Source organism: Sphaeroforma arctica, assembly GCF_001186125.1.
Source record: "Sphaeroforma arctica JP610 unplaced genomic scaffold supercont1.371, whole genome shotgun sequence".
Taxonomy (NCBI): domain Eukaryota; class Ichthyosporea; order Ichthyophonida; genus Sphaeroforma; species Sphaeroforma arctica.
The window spans coordinates 1237-18341 of NW_014040187.1; the positions used below are offsets into that span (position 1 = coordinate 1237).

A 17105-nucleotide genomic window follows, 5' to 3' on the forward strand; every position below is an offset into this window, starting at 1 on the left:
GTGTCTTAATTCAAATATTCAAACTTGCTCATGATCTGCTCACAGGAGTCGCGGCCTATGTACCGGTCAAGACTAAACTCAAAGCGTTATATTTATGTCAAACCGTTTATAACTCCCAAAACCCCCCCCCCCGAGTTTATTCATAGCCTATGAAAGGCTATGCTATATTTCAATTTAGACCATATAAACGTTAGACCGTTCATAAACCAACATTCGACAAACTTTCATACGACATATGTATACAATTTTTCAACGAGCCGTAGATAGCCAAACGATTATTAAGCACGAAGATACTACTTTGCAACTCGAACGCTGCGTTATGGTCATATCGGCGGCAGATTGGGTAAACGTATTGTTAATATAAAGCAGTAATCTCACATATCCAGCTGTGACGGTTATAAATATCAGCTTTGATCGTTTTGATCGGTTGCACACTTCGCATTCGCATTCAATCACTTTCCGTTCTCAACCACGATCAGTTCCAACTACCTTAAGAATGCAATTCTTGGGACATCGCTTTTATTTACCAGCTTGATACTCAAATATTCCCTAATTATTTAATAAGTACATCTAAGTATTGATTTGGGATATCACTTGTAAATACTAGCTTGGCGCTCAAACAGCCCTAATTATTCAATAAGTACATCTAAATATTGATTTGACCCCTAAGTCGACGTTTACGCATCTGATCCGTACTTCTACGCTTTCGCAAGACAATCTGCTCTCCTTGTGTGATACTCGCACCAGGTGAGATGTCGGTATCCCAAACTAAGGGCTTCCCGATGACACCTTCGAACTTAAACTGTGTAGATACAGAGCCTTGACCTGTCTCTACGAGCTTATCGCCAGCACCATACAGATCATCATTGTCTACATCACTTTCCGACACTGTTGTAGTTACCTCTGGCTTAGGTGTGGGAGATGTACCTAACGGCACATTGTTGTGGAATACAAACTCAACGTCCTCGTCACCTCTGATAACAAACACACTCCCGTCCGCTATGCCCTTTTCCGTACTATTGCCTGTGCTATCGCCTCCAGTTTCATCAATTTCACCAGTTTGCACCTTTTCGACTACAACTTCTCCTTTCTCCACCTCTACGAACGATGATCCAGTGGGGATGTTAGGCGTCAAGACAAGCGGTGAAGGGGTGGGTGTTGTATTCTTGCTTTGCCTTTCAGCAGTATCTGCGTTGCCATCTGGTTCTGTGGTGCCACTACCACTTGGTGTTGGAGTTGTATCACTTTTAGTTGGTGGTTCTTTCGTTGAACTGGGTGTTGCAGTAGTAGTGGCACCTACGACATCATTTGGTTTGAGATCTAATGTATCGTACACGTCTTCATTAGTATCTTTGGTTTCTTCGTTCATTTCTACAACCTCGCCTACGTTATCTTGAATGCTATTCTGTTTCACAGGTACATCATCTAAGATATCTTCACCATCGATTGGCTCATACACACCCGGATTGTTCGGCTTCAAATCGTCAAAACTGATTCTGCGTCCGCGTGCACGCCCAACATGTATCCTATTCTTGTCCCTCTCGTTATGTGTACCTTCGTTAACCATGTCCTGACTGCTTCTGCTTACTGCACGTCTCCTTCGCCTCCGTCTACGTACAGGTTCTTCATACGAAGTGGTTATTGTTACAGTCACCACAGCCGACTGTGAATTACCTGGACCTGGATCTGCACCAACAAACGACTCGGTGATCTCATGTTTGAACCAGTACAACTGCGTCTCGACATCGAACCCCAAATTCGTGCCCGCATCCACCATGGTGAACTTGTGGTCATTGGCATTCAAGTCGGTTACCAAGGAATCCATAGCCACACTGAAAATCTTCAGACCAACAAAACTCATTTTAAACCACACATCTTCGCCAAACAGAAAGGCACGTTGTGTGGTGGGTGTACCACTCTGCACATCCTCTTCATGGAATGTAGTGAACTCTGCTATTGTCACCGCATCATCAATAATTGCATTCAATCCCATACCATCGCAGAAATTCTCGCTTACGAGTGTAAAGCTCACGGATGAACTTGTATCCTCTGCAGCCAAGGGACAATCACTGGCTGGTACATTGTCTCCACAATTGACACCTACAGTGTTGATGGTGTATATACCGTCTAGTGTGCATGAAGATCCGTGTGTGATGTCTATTCCTAGGGTTTTGAAACATACATTGTTAGCATAACTATACTCTGTCGCACCCGCATGGTTGCACCTTTCTGCGGATACTGGCGATGTGACTACAGCACTTTGGACTAGTGTGCCCCCAGACAGTGTGAGCGTAGGATTGAAGGATGTGACGCTATACGGGTATGGCAAGCCATACGAAATGTAAACTAAGCTCGTAGGCGCTCCATCAGAGATTACTAATCCAGAGATGGCTGCCTGTAAATCGAAGGCACTGAATACTGCGACGTCCGTGGTCGTGGTCGTGGTAGCGGCTACGTTGCCTTGTAATTTGATATCTATGGGTAGAGTGAAGGTGCTAGTTCGTGTTGTGCTCGACCCAGAAGTGACGGGAACGCTTTCACTGTAAACCACTACTACACTCCCTCTGTATTGTCTGTACAGTGTGTTAGATTCAATCACATCCGACTGGGAGAATGTACACACTCCTTCCAAGTCTGCAATGTTGATGCTTATTGTGACCAAGTCATCGCATGCTGGAAAGACATCAGAGCTCCAGACAAGAGCTTGGAAAGATGTTTCCGCACAAGACTCTACGCTCACTGAGGTATACGTCCTGCCATCAGACATAGGCAATCTGACTAAGATGTCAACCGATTGTCCTGAAACTATCGTATTCGCAATTGCGGCATCGTTTCCAATTGTGTAGTAATTGGGAGTATTATCGCAAGCTACCTCCACGTTTTGCGACTCACATGATGTACCATAATAGCGAGATGTACACAGACACGATACTCCTACTGCAGTATTCTTTTGGATACCTGCACTAGAACACTGTGCGGCGGTGAGCTCAGGGCATATGCAGAGAAGTAGAAAGTACAATGCAACTATGCAGTGTTTACTCAATGATATACCACTTTTACTAAGCCAACCAGCATCGGAAATTTGCACATGCTTCTGTTTTTTTTTAGTACCTCTAGTAGCAGAGGTTCCTAGCCTAGATTTAGGTTTCAAAATTGCCGCACGTGTAGAACACTGTATAACGCAGCCTACGTTGGTTTCATTCAGAGTCTTAGACGTCTTTTGCATCTGGTAATCACACATACCGGAAGCAGGTTCATTACGTATGTATTTCAGATGATTAGGTAAGTTTCGACTTTCGACATGATTCAGTTCTGTTTTTATGCACATATTTTCAGAATTCAATACATTCTTATTTACAAGAGAGAGGAGATTTCAAGATTTCTCACCAAAATATGAACGTAAAAAATATTGTCATCTACACATACTTTTGTTTTTGTATATAAAATTCTAAACATTTATACACAATTTTGGTTCAATTTAGGAGGCTATGAGAATTTTGATTCTATATTTCTTTTTAAATTTCAGAAGGCTATGCAATTTTTCGCTTTTTTTTTTACCAACTATAACACAACTGTACAAAATATAATTTAAAAAAAGAAAACAACATTCTTCTCTTCTCTCTTGTTGTGTGTGTCTGTCTGTGTGACTGTGTGTGTGAGCCTGAGCCTCTGAGGAGCCCTGAGTGGCTGAGTGAGGACAGCGGTGAGAGGACTCACTGTCCTGAGGAGTTGTTACTTGTCACTTGTCACTTGTCACTGACCAGTTGACTTCTTGACTCTTGAGGACTGACCGACTGAGGTCTGAGCGGATTGAGCCTCCGACTTCTGGAGTCCTGACTCTCCTGAGTCTGAGCCTTGCCCTGAGGCCTGAGGCCCTGACTACTGAGTACTGACTAGTGACTCCTGAGCCCGGGCAGTCCAGTGACCAGTCCCCTGAACTCCGAACTCCAATGAGTCGTTCCAACGCGATTTTTTATAAAACAAGTTTTTTTAAATATTGTTTTGAAAAAACAAAAAGAATACATAGTGTTTAATTTAGAAGGCTATGTACAGTGGGCATATTTACATCGTGTAAAAACAAAAACAGAAAACAAAACTCTGTCTTGAACTTCAAGTCTATTTGGACTTGTACAACAACAATTTTCTTTAGATAATAAAGTAAACACTGACAGTCGGACACTAATCGTATTTAATTAGTTTTTGTATTAAAAAAAGCAAAAGAGGTACGAATTTATCACTCTAAAATCACTGCCACTGCTGGCCAGGCACCCGACAACGACGACACCCTGCCAACATGTCGGCCGACACGTCGTACATATCGTTTAGGTAAATGTCGGTGTCGTTTACCAACAATGTCTATAAAATTCTACTCAGGGGCTCTAGTGCTCTACTCTTCTAACTTGTATGAGTGAGTATGTAAATAGTGAGTCAGTGAATATGTAGAATTGTAGACTATAGTAGGATGCCTAATAGTAGTAGCAGACTATTTTTTTAAGTAGTTATATTAATGACACTGACGGCCAGACAGGCAGACACCTAGCAGTCTCAGGTCCCAGCAGCCCATGATTTCGGTCCTGTCGGTTCATCGAGAAGAAACTTTTTTTTTTTTTTGAAATATGTACCAATTCCTAGTTTTGAGTTTCTCAATTTTCGATGTCGGAATTGCGATTTGCGAAATTTGAATTCCACGCAACATCGGTGCGCAACTGCGCATCATTTTAAAATTTTAAATTATTTGAAGTATTGTCCGACTGATACTGTACGTATAAAATTTTGGTGTTTTTGAGAAGAAAAAAACAAAGTATAAAAACAATACAGTGGGTGTAGGATTCTGTGAAGACTGATGAAGTCTGAACTCTGAAGTCAAGATACTCAACAAGGCAAACTATTTATTTATAACCGCGCGACGCGCATCCACAATCCACAGACCACAGAAGAAGGGAGAACATCAGAATTCACTATTCAGAAGTACTTTTTCTACAAAAAAAACATAAAACTCTCAGTGAGTAAGACTCAGAGTCTAAGAAGTCAGAAGCCAGAACACGAGATTTGAGAACGTTTGTTGTATTTATTGTCTATTTTAGGAACATAAATCGCTACTTGTCATACACTATGCCTTATTTTTTATTACTATAAAAATACTCTTAGAGAATTTCCGGTATTTGTTTTAAACAAAACATTGAGGAATTTAAGACAACAAATTCAAAATATTTAGATGAACCCAAGAGATCCAAGACCCATTTTATAACCCAAGTCATGAAATTGGGTCACTATAAAATGTTTTTTTTGTTTTTGTTTTTTTTACACAAAACCGAAATACAAAAGTGATTTCCATAGCCTTCTGTGTTTGATTTTCAGAAGGCTATGTGATTTCACACAAAACCACGAAAGTAGAATGACATTTTGACAGGTAATCAGTCTACTACCTACCGATAGACGATGACACTTTGAAGTCTGACTCTCTGGTGAAATGTAACCCACAGCAGTGTCAAATGTCAAAGCTGTAATTTAAAAATATAATTTATCCAAAAATAAAACAATATTTTTATATTCGAATGTCCCTATTTATATATTTACTACATACTATTTTCCGAAAATCCCATCTGATTTTAAACGTACATATGCGTTTCAAATATTGAAAATTCACTATTTAAAACATAGAACTCTAGTAGGATATAGCCCGACAATATCCCGAATTGCGACATGGCAACATTAAAAACTGATTCGGGACAGTTTAAAATTAAAGTAGTGTGTGTCTGTTTTAATCCCAATTTTTAGTTGCCGGCTTTATTGGTCAGTACAATAGCCCTATTAGGGATGTACGTCATTGCTTTGTATATGACCAAATCTTTTTAAACGTGTCGACTGTCGACTGTCCATATCGTATCGGATGATAATAATCAATAATAATAATAAATAAATAAAACCGTTTGTTGATTTCTCTGAGAACCGTTTTGTTGTCGGTGTCGATCTATTTTATAAGCTATAGGAACAACCCATGGAGAAAGCTTGCAGTACATACATGTGCAGTTAAAATACATGCAATACGAAGAATACCGATTGATACCTTTAATCCGGAATATAAAGAATTCGGGACTTCTTTTGTTAAATCTTGTCCGGCTAGTACTATAAGGTTTCTCGGTTCTGCAGACGTTCCAATCCTTTGAAGCAGAGTTGGGGTATTTAACAAGTATCAGCTCAAACAGATGCATACAACTCAGCAATCTAACAACCTTTGTCGAGAATTGGTGTACTACTTATCATACACCCTTTTTCCTTTGCCAATACCTGCGCCTTAGGCATACTTGCACACTTGCTTTATGGATTCAAGATGTCTGTGTCGCGGGTGTAATCAGGCGGCTTTAAACGAACGCTCACGTCAAAGGAGCTTAATATATACGTACAACATCATACTGTAAGTTTGTTTACGAGTTGTACTCTATCACAGAAATAGGAGTATCTTCACGAGATTTGGGTTGTGCTTCATATTTATACTTTAAGCGTGCTTCAGAAGTGAGTCGGCCTTTTGTAGCACTTCAAACCCAAGTAATTGCACCCCTCATACATAACATCATGTCGTCAGCAGCCCCTACTGAGGGGGTGGATAAGGAGGTTGCGACTCAAGCGGGCGCGTCTGTACCCGCAAATAGCGCTGCAAATGACAGTGCAAATCGAACCAAGGTTGAACAAACACCTGTTATACGCGAACACCCAGTACCAACTACACCGTCCACATCAGTCCATCCAGTAGACACACTACAGGTTGCTAACAGTACCAAGAAACTCAGTGCAGCTGTTTCTGACTCAGATTTGGGTGCAGGACATACGTCACACCTATCGGATGTAAACACACACCCCACAAACACACCCAACACCACCCCGGCCATGAGGGCCAGCGAGCAGAAACCCAACGTGAGTTATAGTGCAGATGTCAAGTTTAGCGAGAAGAACAGCAATTTAGATAGACAGGATTCAGAGGCAAACGGCGATCCAAGTGCGAAAATAGTCGCATACGACGCTAGTGGGAGGGCAATCACTAGCACGGCAGCTGCGCACACGGCAGAGCCACTGCCCACGAATGTAGTTACATCGCCCTTTGAAGCCTACTGCAAGATACAGGTAGGTGTTTGTAGTTGTTATATCATGATTTCAGGTCCATCAGACCTGCCATTGTGGTCCTATTTTTGCTAGGTGCTAGTGCACTCGAAGTATGTGCTTGTACACATATTTACACTCGGTATACGTCCATATCGTCGAATATACATATCGGAATTAATGCCTTCAGTGGTGTACACATATAAATAGTATATTATGTATATATATATATATATGTGTGTGTGTGTGTTTGTATGTGTGTGTGTGTGTATACATGTATTTATGTATTTACATGTGTATGTGTGTGTATGTGCACGCAATTTTTCTACGGACACAAATACACATGCACATGCATATACACACAGAAATATATATATATATATATATGTATGTATGTATGTATTTATGTATGCATGTATATATCAATTAGCACTTTTATAGGTATATAATATTTGATACTTACACACACGCACTTACACACACATATATAATGTATGTATGTATGTATGTATTTATGTATGCATGTATATATCAATTAGCACTTTTATAAGTATATAATATTTGAAACTTACACACACGCACTTGCACACACACACATATATATATATATATATGTTTACGATATTTGTGTCGATACCTTTTACCATGGTAGATGAAGTATGAATAATTGTATCTGTACCTGAAAAAATGGGTTGTTTCGACACACGTACTCAAATATGTTTATATAGTTGAGCGTGTGTGTATATGTACGTATGTTATGTATATATGTGCCCACTAAATAGACACCCTGCATATCAAGTACATGCGAACCTTACTTCTAGTTGGTCTCCAAGCAAGTAAATTCTACACTGATACTCGTACCTGAGTTATATCTGTACCTGTACACATGTGAATACATTTATTCATAAATATCCTTCAACCTCGTGTACCATTATCTGTGCACATACTTGTTCTCCTATTTAGTGCATATAGTCATATGCTTTGTCCGAAGTGCCCACGTACCCTGTAGGATTTTATACACCCTCATAACTGAGTTTTTCTACTTATAGCCGAGTTTTATCATACAGTAAGTTAACCTACTATCATCCCGGTGCTTCCCATAGTTCATGTACTTGGTGCAAGCTTTTCATATCATTATGAGTGTCTTTGCTGTACGTGTTATCTGACGTGGGTTCAGTTTAGTTCTGTTCTATGCTGTTCTTATGTACCGGTACTCTTTTCGTGAAACTGAGAGTCCGTGTACCTTATATGGGGTCGTTATATAGATACCTATTTATATACTTATATTTATATGTATATATATACATATACTCTGTGTGTGTGTATGTGTGTGTTTTTTTTTAATAGCTATTGAGTAATGTGCATGTACGAATGCTTTGCCCTCTCCCCATGTGTCACTCTGTGTGATCTGTGTGCGGTGCCCACGCATACTACGTGTGTCCAATACGTCGTACAATAGGTCGAGGGTGTGTGATGATCCGTGCATTCTTTGTTATATACATATATCATGTGTTCTACTATATATTGCTTATGTAAGTATTCTGCTATGTATCAATATATCGTATATCCCATATGTTCTAATATATATTGCTTTTATAAAACTCGTGTAAACCACCCATCATCCGTAGGGCAAGGACTTTGTGTACTACGTGCGGTCTCTTTCGGTCACTCTGGGGCGCAAAACCACCAACACCGATGAGGTGGACGTTGATCTGGGCAAGTCCAAAAGCGTCTCCCGCCGACACCTGCGCCTAGACTTCAACTTTGTCACCCGCCGGTTTGAACTGTCCTGTTTTGGACGAAACGGGGTCATTGTGAACGACCATTTCCACGGACAGGGCAGCCCCCCTATAGTACTCACCAACAAGAGCAAGATCAGCATTGGGGAAGTGACGTTTATGTTTCTGTTGCCTGTGGGAGTCGTTACACAGCGACTCAAGCCATTGAGCAAGCGTGAGCTTAGTTTAGAAGACTCGGCATTGAGAGAACGTGAACAGCTGCAGGTCAGAGACAACGACCACGACCCCAAACGCCTCAAGGTAAACCACTGCAAAGCTGAGTGCACTATATATATCAAGGCAACCTTTTTGAGACGACTGCTATTGCCCAGTGTAAATTGTTTGTATGCTTATACTATATATATATGGTGGTTTTCCCGGGTGGAACATATGTGGATATTTAATCTGGTACAGCATTTATGTTTATGTGTGTACGATATATATTTATATCTACTTAAATATTTATATTTATGTTATGTTTATATTTATATTCAACTGGAGTATGTAGGGCGTTGCGGAGAGAACATTGTATATTTAAACCCATTGCACGATCACTATAGATCAGGCTACTACGTCCACAATCGTTTAAATCACCGGTAAACCAACAGCACGTATCTATCCGTTACTCCGACCAATCAAAACACACCGATCTATAAAACCCTAACACCCACTACTGACCCACCCACCCCTACACAATCACTGTAGATCTCAAGGTCACCCTCGCCCCGGCCGGGCAGCCCAGACTTGTCGTCAGCACCGCCATCGCCCATGATTGACGGCAGTGGACAATTAACCGGGAATCACGGACACCACCAGAACACGTCCCTGCCCGAGTACAAGACCGATCCCAGCGTGAAGCCGCCCTTCAGCTACGCCACACTCATAGCACAGGCCATTAAGAGCGTGCCGCAGAAGAAGCTCACGCTCAGTGGCATCTACTCGTTTATCATGGACAACTTCCCCTTCTACCGCTGCAGGTGGGTGGCTGGCTGGCGCTACGCTGTCATCGCCTTTGTTGAGTTGTGTGTGTATACTTGATTGTGATTGTATGTCTGTCTCTGTCTCTGTTCATATCTCTGTCCGTCTGTATGTATGTGTCTGTCTGTGTTTTCATTCTCCGTACTACTGAGAGTATGCTGCAGATGACCACTTACTCTCAATCACCCGTGCTCTTTATTTACCCCATCTCTCCATACAACGCTGAATATGCATGTATATCATATAGAATCCATTATGTATATCATATGAATCTATTTGGTTTTATAGTATGAAATATATAGAATCCATTATGTATATCATATCAATCCATTTGGTATTATAGTATAAAATATATAGAATCCATTATGTATATCATATGAATCTATTTGGTATTATAGTATATACTATTGAGTTCATTATGTACATCATATGAATCTATTTGTTATTCCGTAAAGATACAAATTCCTTCAATTCTCAGCCATCCCCACACCATCACCAACAACGGGCGGCAGTATAGCATTCGCCAGAACCTGTCGATCAATAGTACTGTGTGAAACTCATGAACTATTCGGAGCCTTTGACCACACGCATACATACGCATATATATATATATATATATATATACATAACTATACGTTTGAACATGTCCATTCCCGTGCCACCACACACTCACTGCACACTCACTCCTATTCATTCTCACACCAGCACCGACAATGGGTGGCAGAACAGTATCCGCCACAACCTGTCGCTTAACAAGTGCTTTGAGAAGGTCATGCGTGCGGCTAATGATCCTGGCAAGGGTGCCTTCTGGACCATCGACCCCGCGGCAGAGAGTCAGTTCACCGACGGCACATACAAACGCAGGAGCCGGAGTAATAAGAAGACGGTGTCTACGGACAGTACGTCCAAGAACAAGGTATGGGGGGGCGATGGGGTGAGATGTGTGCCATGGGGGGTTGTAGGTGCCTGTGTGTGTGTATATTGTGAGGTATGTTTATGTTCGTATGGATCGTGTATTCTGCGGGTGGGTGTGGTGGGTGTGCGTACAAATGCATAGCTTTCAGCGATGCGAAGGCTTGTGACTAAGAACGTATTTGTGATTGTCCGTAAACACTTCGTTCAATGTGGGATGCGAGATTGATAATGAGATGTCCGAGTGTAGGATATCATTATATATATATATATATCCATGGTCTAGGACCTCTTGCATCTCTACGCATACTCCCGGTTACCTGCTTGTATTCTTGCTCTCACTTTCCTCGTGCTCCTTTCACTCCATGCTCATATGTTATGGTGTTAACTCACACTCCTACCTCGCCGTTCCTGCATTGCCCCACTTTTCTGCCCCGCATATCTCACATACTCCTCACATACCTTTCGTCCTCGTTACATTACGTTCGTCCTCTAGACTATTCACTCGTATATCTGCCACGCATTCTTTCCTCACCTGCCTTATATCCACGTTCCCTCTCCACCCCCATACACGCCCACCCACGTACTCACTCACTCGCATTTCCTACTCCCACAGAGAGCCGTCAGCACCAAACTATCGCGGACATTGACATCTGAGTCGGTGGGCAGCACACCCTCAGTACAGACACTGGCCACGTCCATCAACGCTCAGGCAGGGCTATCGCCATCCCCTAAGATACGAGCACAGGGACATACGTACACACAAGCACAGACACAGACACACGGGTATGCACAGGCACAAGGCCACTCCCTGATCCCCTCGCCGAGTAATAGTGGCGTGCAGAGTGCACATAGCGGGACGGCCGGGGCGAATACCGGGACGGGAGAGACGGCGAATGGGGGTGGGGGGGGGGGCAATCCATACGCAACCCTCACAACACCGTTGGCGTATCACACGAGCGCGCGACAACAGCAGCCACGCACACCACAGCAACAAGCACGCACGCACACACATGCACACGCGCAAGCTCAGGGCACGTCTGAGTATGGGCAGACCCTGTCGCCGCATGTGTCGCCGCGTATGAGTGCCAAGCGGGTGAAGCTGGAGGCTGTGGTCGGTGAGGAGAAGAGTGGTACGATGGGTTACCATGGTAACGGCGGGGAGAGGGGTGGCCGGGTGGAGAGGCTGACTATGATGGGAAGCGAGGAGGGGGGTGGCGGGGGTCAGAGTGCTGGTGCTGCACAGGTATACACCCCCCAAACACAGCAACACCCACAAGCACACCCACAGGTACAAGTGCAGCCGCCACCAGAAATACAGCCACAAGTACAACCACAAATACAGCCACAAGTACAAACACAGCCACAGCCACAAGTACAAACACAGCCACAGCCACAAATACAGCCACAAGTACAACCACAACCAGAAGTATACCCACAGCCACAAATAGAACCACAAATACAGCCACAAGTGCAAGTACAACCTCCACCAGAAGTATACCCACCAATACAGCCACATGCACAGGTAGAACTACCGCCAGAAATACAGCCACAGCCACAAATAGAACCACAAATACAGCCACAAGTACAACCACAACCAGAAGTATACCCACAGGCACAGCCACAAATACAGCCACAAGTACAACCACAACCAGAAGTATACCCACAGGCACAGCCACAAATAGAACCACAAATACAGCCACAAGTGCAAGTACAACCTCCACCAGAAGTATACCCACCAATACAGCCACATGCACAGGTAGAACTACCGCCAGAAATACAGCCACAGGCACAACCACAACCGCAAATACAGTTACAAGCACAACCAATGCAAAGAGATCAGCAGGTGGTTACGTCACACGCACACGCGGAAGAGCAACCACTCACACAGGCAACCACACAGCCACACGGACAGATGCAACCAAGGTCAACAACGGATAGCACACCCCAAATGCCAATACAACCAGCACACACCACACAGCCACAACCAGTACTACAGTCACAGCCACAGCCACAACCAGTGGTACAGTCCCACTCACAGCCAGTACTACAGTCACAGCCACAGACACAAGAACCACCACAGACACACTTAGAGCAGCAGATGCAGCCAGTACTGCAGGCACAAGTACAACCACAAGTACAGCCACAAGTACAACCACAGACACAGACACACGTGCAACAACAGATGCAACCCGTACGAAAGGCGCAAGTACAACCACAAATACAGCCAGTACGACAATCGCAAGTGCACCCACAAGTACAACCACAGATACAGTCATCACCACAACCACAACACCAACCACCACTACCACAGCCCACGGCACAACGCACCACACCACCTCCAGCGCACACTGACACCACTCCTGCACCGACTCAGACGGTCTCTCAGGCAGACGCAAACGCGAACTCAACTGCTCAGAACACGCCAGCACATGCACCAGACAACGCACGTGTGTACGTGCATACGACACAGCAGCAACCGTCTGTAGTACAACCTCAGCAGCAGCAGCGACCGTCTGTAGTACAACCTCAGCAGCAGCAGCAACCGTCTGTAGCACAACCTCAGCAGCAGCAGCAACCGTCTGTAGTACAACCGCAGCAGCAGCAGCAACCGTCTGTAGTACAACCTCAGCAGCAGCAGCGACCGTCTGTAGTACAACCTCAGCAGCAGCAGCAACCGTCTGTAGCACAACCTCAGCAGCAGCAGCAACCGTCTGTAGTACAACCGCAGACGACGGCCCAGGGCACTCTGCACCCAACGCCTCTGAATGAGGACAGCCAGACACTTGTTACTGAGCAGATAAACCTTAAAACCCTACAAGGGGAGAGCACAGGCAGGCCAGTCCAGCCGCCAGGCCCTGGCACTAGTACGGATATACAGGCACAACCACCAGGAGTGAGTACAGGAGTAGGTATACATCCACAGGGGCAGCCAGATGCAGGTGGCAGTGCTAGTAATGGGACAACAGTGTAATTGAACCCACAATAACACCAGCACAGCCACCACATACACAACTACAGTCACAGGCTTAGGCCCGTGCTCAGCCACAGACTCACAACGGGACACCACACGGGAAGTGGTCTGAGTGTGGGCCAGCTCAGGGGCAGTGGTGACGGTGACTGTTTAGTGTAGGCGAAGTGTGTGTGATACGGTGTAGGATGTATCTAACGTATTGACGGGTTATGGTGTTCTGCGTATGTGATTAGGGGCCGAGTGTGCGGGTACTCAACGCGTACGTACGAGCGACGATACAGCGCTTGCGCAATACACCAACGGAGAAACACTCTACAGACGGGACTGAGGGTGTGCACGGTGCTTGTAGGATGAGCATTTAGACGCAGATGCCGAGAGTGGCGGCGGTTTGTGCAGTCGACGCGAGAGATATGCTCGCCTCGAAGCTTCTATCTTGCTATCACGTGGGTTGCCACACGCACATACATACATACATATATGTATACACATATTGTGTGCTAGTACCGTCTCTGTCGACTCAACCGTGCGTGTGTGTATGCGGAACGGCAATGTGGCAGCCTGAACGTCTGTTCCTTGCCTAGGATCAGAAAATTATAAAGAATGAATCCTTTCGCTTTGCTCTGGTTTAATGTAGATAAGTTGTGCTGGAGATACGCATGCAGGTAGGCTAGGCGCCATTAACAACTCCACATTACAGGTGGAAAACGGCAACCAACCCCTAAAACCCTAAAGCCCTAAAACTCTAAGACAGGTGCAGCAAAGCGTGGGGACTGCTGAAACGAATGGGAGCGGCCGACACATGTCGTCGCGAAGGGAGTGCTCACTGACCAGTGGGTGTGAAGTGCGAACATCTGGGTGTGTCTACTGAATCGTAACCTGCTTTATAAAAAGCGATAGCTGTATCTTTGTATCAAGAGAGATTATGAGATCAAATACCAATACGTACGCGCACGTGTAGTTCGACAAATGTGTTGCACACAAGATGCATTGAGCACGCCACCTTACGTCGACTCGCGAACTTAGTAAGAGACTGTAAGCAAATAAAGAAAGAAACGTTGTCGAATAAATGTTGCATCTGGAGATGGTCTTGGTTAGTATTTGTGATAGTGGTCTGTACGAGACTGTAAGCAAATAAAGAAAGAAACGTTGTCGAATGAATGTTACATCTGGGGATGGCCTTGGTTGCTATTTCTGATAGTGAGTAGTAAGAGACTGTTAGTAAATAAAATAAAAAATGTTGTCGAATGAATGTTACATCTGGGGATGGTTTTGGTTTATATTTCTGATAGTGGTCAGTAAGAGACTGTAAGCAAATAAAGAAAGAATCTTTGTCGAATGAATGCTATAACGGAATATGTTCTCCGTTGTTAGTGATCAATAAGAGACTGCAATGAATTATAGAAACTTGTCGAATGAATAATGTATCTAAAGATGATCTTGGGTGGTAGTGGTTAATAATTGACAGCAATCGAATAACGAAACGATATCGAATGCATTTGAGAACTGAAGATGGTATTCGTGAATAGTGGTTAGTACGAGGCTGAGATGAATTATAGATACTTTGCCGAGTGAATATTGTATCCGGAGATGGTCTGGGTTATAATTGATTAGTACGAGACTGTACTCAAATAAAAAAAATAAACGTCATCGGATGAATGTCAATAATGAAGAGGTCTTGGTTCATACAAGATGGTTTTGATTCATTTTGTTTAATAGTAAGAAACTGCAAGCGAATAAAGAAACGTTATCAAATGAATGGTAGTTCCGCAAATAGTTTATGTAAATAGCTTGACTACTGTTTGTGATAGTGATAAGCAAAAGACTGTCTGAAAATAGAAGTAGGACCGTTGTCGAATCAATGGTAAATCTGGAGATGCTTAAGGTTACTATTTCTGATAGTGACAAGTAAGAAATTGAAGAAAATTGATACCGACAGAAACGTTGTCGAATGAGTAACAATGCATCTGTAAGGTTACTGTTTCGGATAGTGACAAGTAAGAGATTTGAAGAAAATACAGAAAGAAACGACGCCGAATGAGTAACCGTACACCTGGAGATGGTCCTCGTTACTCTTTTAATAGTGATTATAATTAAGGAGCAAATAAAGAAAGAAACGTAGTCGAATGACTGGTAGATCTCAAGATGGTCATGGATACCACGTCTGATGCTTTCAACTGAAGGGCTGACCACATTGAAGCAGATGAAGTTGAATAAAGCCGATTCAACGACATGTCGTGGAATGGCCAGCAATAGTGTTTCTGATGATGATCTTTAGTCTAAGGGACGGTTAGTAGATAAAACAAACAGAAGTTGTCGAAAGAAAAGAATTGATTGAATGTCATGCCTTGAGATAGTCTTGACCGAATTCATTTTAATTTGCATACATCTCGTAGTGTGCTGATGGTCATACCGCCTAGATTCGGTATTCAGATCGAAATACTGTTGTATTAACTGTAAGTATGGCGGCTCATCGATCCTGTTTTTAATCATGTGGTATCTGGGAGGCCCGTGGTCTGCCAGACGTCTGGTATCCTCATCTAATAAAATGCACCTATTATTCTCTCCTGTTCAAGTCAAAGCTTTGTCACACCCGTTTCAAGCTGAATCTATATTATCCTTCTCCGTGTTTTATTCTGTCCGCTTCAAGTAGGTTTTATTTTGTCGGCTTCAAGTATGCTTCATTATATTCTCTTCAAGTAAGTTATTTTTCAAACTCTTCGAGTCAGAATTATTCAATCCTGTTCAACTACCACCTTTATTTCTTCTACAAGTAAAAACTATATTCTCCTCCTTTAAGTATGTTTCATTATATAAACTTCTAGTAAAATTTATTTTACCATCTTCAAGTGCTCATTCTCCAATTCTCCCGAAGTAAAGCTTGATTCTCTTCGTTAAAGTAAGTTTTATTATGTCGTCTTCAACTATGTATTGTTCAACCATCTACAAGTATTAAAGCTTCATTCTAACCTCTTCAAGTATGTTTCATTGTACCCTTTTCAATTATATGTTATTATACATACCTTCTTTTAGTGATTTTTTTACTCTCTGCAAGTACGCTTTCTCCTATCCTTCAACGAAGTATCATTATACCCTCTACAGTGTAGCTTCATTCTAACCTTCAAGTATGTCAATTGTATTCTCTTTAAGTAAACGTTACTAGTACCTCTTCAAGTAAACTTCATTATAGTATACCCTCTTCAAGTCAACTTCATTATATTATACCCTCTTCAAGTAAACTTCATTATATTATACCGTCTTCAAGTAAACTTCATTATATTATACCGTCTTCAAGTAAACTTACTTATATTATACCCTCTTCAAGTAAACTTCATTATATTATACCTTCTTCATGTAAACCTCATTATATT

General features: G+C 42.9%; 3 protein-coding genes across 3 annotated transcripts; 1 reads left to right on the top strand and 2 right to left on the bottom strand.

The window, feature by feature from the left end:
• Nucleotides 1-506: 506 nt before the first annotated feature.
• Nucleotides 507-2767, bottom strand: SARC_05678 (hypothetical protein; the record flags this gene model as incomplete). Its single annotated transcript, XM_014300445.1, has 1 exon — nucleotides 507-2767. The coding sequence occupies one exon, from the start codon at nucleotides 2765-2767 to the stop codon at nucleotides 647-649; it is 2121 nt and encodes a 706-aa protein (XP_014155920.1). The 3' UTR covers nucleotides 507-646.
• Nucleotides 2768-2789: 22 nt separating this feature from the next.
• On the bottom strand, nucleotides 2790-3150 carry SARC_05679 (hypothetical protein; the record flags this gene model as incomplete). The annotated part of the gene is made up of 1 exon (XM_014300446.1): nucleotides 2790-3150. A coding segment is annotated over one exon (361 nt), but the record flags the coding sequence as incomplete, so codon positions are not given.
• A 3423-nt stretch (nucleotides 3151-6573) lies between these two features.
• Nucleotides 6574-13737, top strand: SARC_05680 (hypothetical protein; the record flags this gene model as incomplete). The annotated part of the gene is made up of 5 exons (XM_014300447.1): nucleotides 6574-7119; nucleotides 8724-9134; nucleotides 9579-9850; nucleotides 10557-10785; nucleotides 11380-13737. 5 exons carry the CDS (start codon nucleotides 6574-6576, stop codon nucleotides 13735-13737), a joined length of 3816 nt encoding a protein of 1271 aa, XP_014155922.1.
• Nucleotides 13738-17105: the final 3368 nt, after the last annotated feature.